Source organism: Silene latifolia, chromosome Y (assembly GCF_048544455.1).
Source record: "Silene latifolia isolate original U9 population chromosome Y, ASM4854445v1, whole genome shotgun sequence".
NCBI classification, from domain to species: domain Eukaryota; kingdom Viridiplantae; phylum Streptophyta; class Magnoliopsida; order Caryophyllales; family Caryophyllaceae; genus Silene; species Silene latifolia.
Window position 1 is genome coordinate 302,952,069 of NC_133538.1, and position 2,433 is coordinate 302,954,501.

A 2,433-nucleotide genomic window follows, 5' to 3' on the forward strand; every position below is an offset into this window, starting at 1 on the left:
GAATCTATGCAAGATGGAAAACAACTCGGGAACGAGAAGGGCAACTCGCGATAGGGAACTCACACCCAACAGACAAGAAGGAATTGAACTCTTAAAGGTGGAATTTTTGGATGAAGTCAATAAAGATGTCAACGAACAAGACGCTTTACTCAAAAGGTCAAATGAGTTCCAAAAAGGCGAACTCAACGGAACAAGCCAGAATAGCAAGAATGACAATTGTCGGAGATCGGAATTAGGAAGATCGGTACATCGAGAAAAGTTCACTCAATTTTCCAACCACAGAGTCACCCTACTAGGTCCTCCGAACATCAACAGGGCAACAACCAGAGGCCACGCTAATCCAAAGAGCCATCTGAACCACTCATCGACAAGTCTTCTTATAAGCTAATCCTTGAGACAATCATATCCACTACAGAGATAAACCTTGAATCAGGACAAAAACAATATCTTTCGGTACACCATGAAGCTTTATGACATATTTGATGTAAGCCTTAGCCAACTCAACCTTACTCCAAGTATCTTTTATAGGAATGAAGTGAGCTGACTTAGTCAAATGATCCACTATGACCCAAATCATATTATTCCCTCTCTAAGTCCTAGGCAACCCCACAATGAAATCGATGGAAATGCTCTCCCACTTCCATTCAGTGATTCAGGTACATCTAAAGGCTAAACTTTCCCTTGAGGTCTCTTACGCTCTCCCTTCACCCTTTAACAAACCAAACATCATCTAGCAACTAACTCATTCTTCATCTTCGGCCACCAAAATATCTTCTTCAAATCTTTATACAACTTATCTCCTCCATGATGTACAGAATACGGAGTAGAATGAGCTTCAGTTAGAATCTTTCTCTTTATCCCTTCATTATCTAGCACACACCATCTTCCAGCAAATCTGAGACTCCCATAACCATGAACTAAAAACTGAGACTCCACGCCATCTATCACAGTCGCGCGCCACTTCGCCAACTTAGGGTCCTCTTTCTGCTTCTCCCTGATCTCAGCATATAACCCAGGTTCCATGGTCAAATATCCTATTGTATCTCCCTTACTTATCATGCAAATACCCATCTTTTTCACCTCTTCATGCAACTTCACTCTTGACATATCAGTACATAAAGCATGGACAGATTTCCTAGTTAATGTATTTGCTACTACATTAGCTTTCCCTTCATTATCTCCATATCCTAATCTCCAATCAACTCTATCTACCTCCTTTGCCTCATATTCAACTCCTTCTGGCTATAAATATACTTAAGGATCTTGTGATAAAAAAACACCTTAAAGGTAGCTCCATAAAGATAATGTCTCTACAACTTTAGGGCAAACACCACTACTCCTAACTCCAAGTCATGAGTAGGGTAATTCTCCTCATAAGGTTTCAATTGCCTCGAAGCATAAGTTACAAACTTCCCATTTTGCATCAACACACCCCCTAATCCAGTCTTCGAAACATCGGTATAAACTTCAAAATTTTCACTCCCTCCAGGTAAAGCTAAGATAGGAGTTGTAGTCAGGCGTTCCTTTAAGGTTAGAAATGCTTTCTCACAACTCTCATCCCGCTTAAACCTATTCTCTTTCCTCATCAAAGTAGTCAAAGTCTTAGCTATCTTAGAGAAGTCTTTTACAAACTTTCTGTAATTTCCAGCCAACCCCAAAAACTACGAATGTCCCTCACATTTTTCGGCCTTTCCCACTTAGGAATTGATTCAATATTTCTAGGATCCACAGACACCCCATCTTTAGACACAACATGACCCAAAAAACCACTTTCTCCAACAAAAACTCACACTTATTCAACTTAGCATAAAGGTTATTCTCACTCAAAGTTTGCAACACTACCCTCAAATGCCTCCTATTTTCCTCCTTATTCTTAGAGTATACTAGGATATAATCGATACAGATAACCACGAATTGATCCAAATAGGGACTAAACACTCGGTTTATTAAGTAAATGAAGACTGCCGGTGCATTATTTAACCCAAATGGCATAACAACAAATTCATAATGTCCGTATCTAGTCCTAAATCTGGTCTTAGGGATATCTCCTTCCCTGACTCTCAACTGATGGTATTCTGACCTCAAGTAAATCATATAAAGGACTCCAGCCCCACTTAACTGGTCAAATAAATCATCAATTCGAGGCAAAGGATACCGATTCTTAATAGTCACATTATTCAGCTCCTTGTAATCTATACACAACCTCATACTCCCATTCTTCATCTTGTCAAATAACATAGGTGCTCCCTAGGGTGACACACTTGGTCTCACATAGCCATTATCTAACAACTCCTCCAGCTGCTTCTTAAACTCCTCCAACTCCACAGGTCCCATCCTATAAGGTGCCTTAGAAATTGGTCCCGTCCCAGGTTTCAACTCAACGCCAAAGTCTATGTCCCTCTTAGGTGGTTTATGTGACTCGTATTTACGCAC

The 2,433-nt window shown here is 40.2% G+C and overlaps 1 protein-coding gene across 1 annotated transcript; it reads right to left on the reverse strand.

Annotated features, from left to right (window-relative positions):
* Positions 1-726: 726 nt before the first annotated feature.
* LOC141631059 (uncharacterized) lies at positions 727-2,223 on the reverse strand. Its single transcript, XM_074443780.1, has 2 exons — positions 1,768-2,223; positions 727-1,242 (listed from the first exon to the last, which is right to left on the reverse strand). The coding sequence occupies exons 1-2, from the start codon at positions 2,221-2,223 to the stop codon at positions 727-729; spliced, it is 972 nt and encodes a 323-aa protein (XP_074299881.1).
* Between the last annotated feature and the right edge of the window lie 210 nt (positions 2,224-2,433).

Bases quoted from the DNA above. Each gene is read 5' to 3' on its own strand.
- LOC141631059 (XM_074443780.1), bottom strand. From the start codon at position 2,223: ATGAAGAATGGGAGTATGAGGTTGTGTATAGATTACAAGGAGCTGAAT. The intron at 1,243-1,767 runs GTTTTTTGGGTC...GTATATTTATAG, and splicing joins AGTTTTTGTTGGAGAAAGTG to CCAGAAGGAGTTGAATATGA.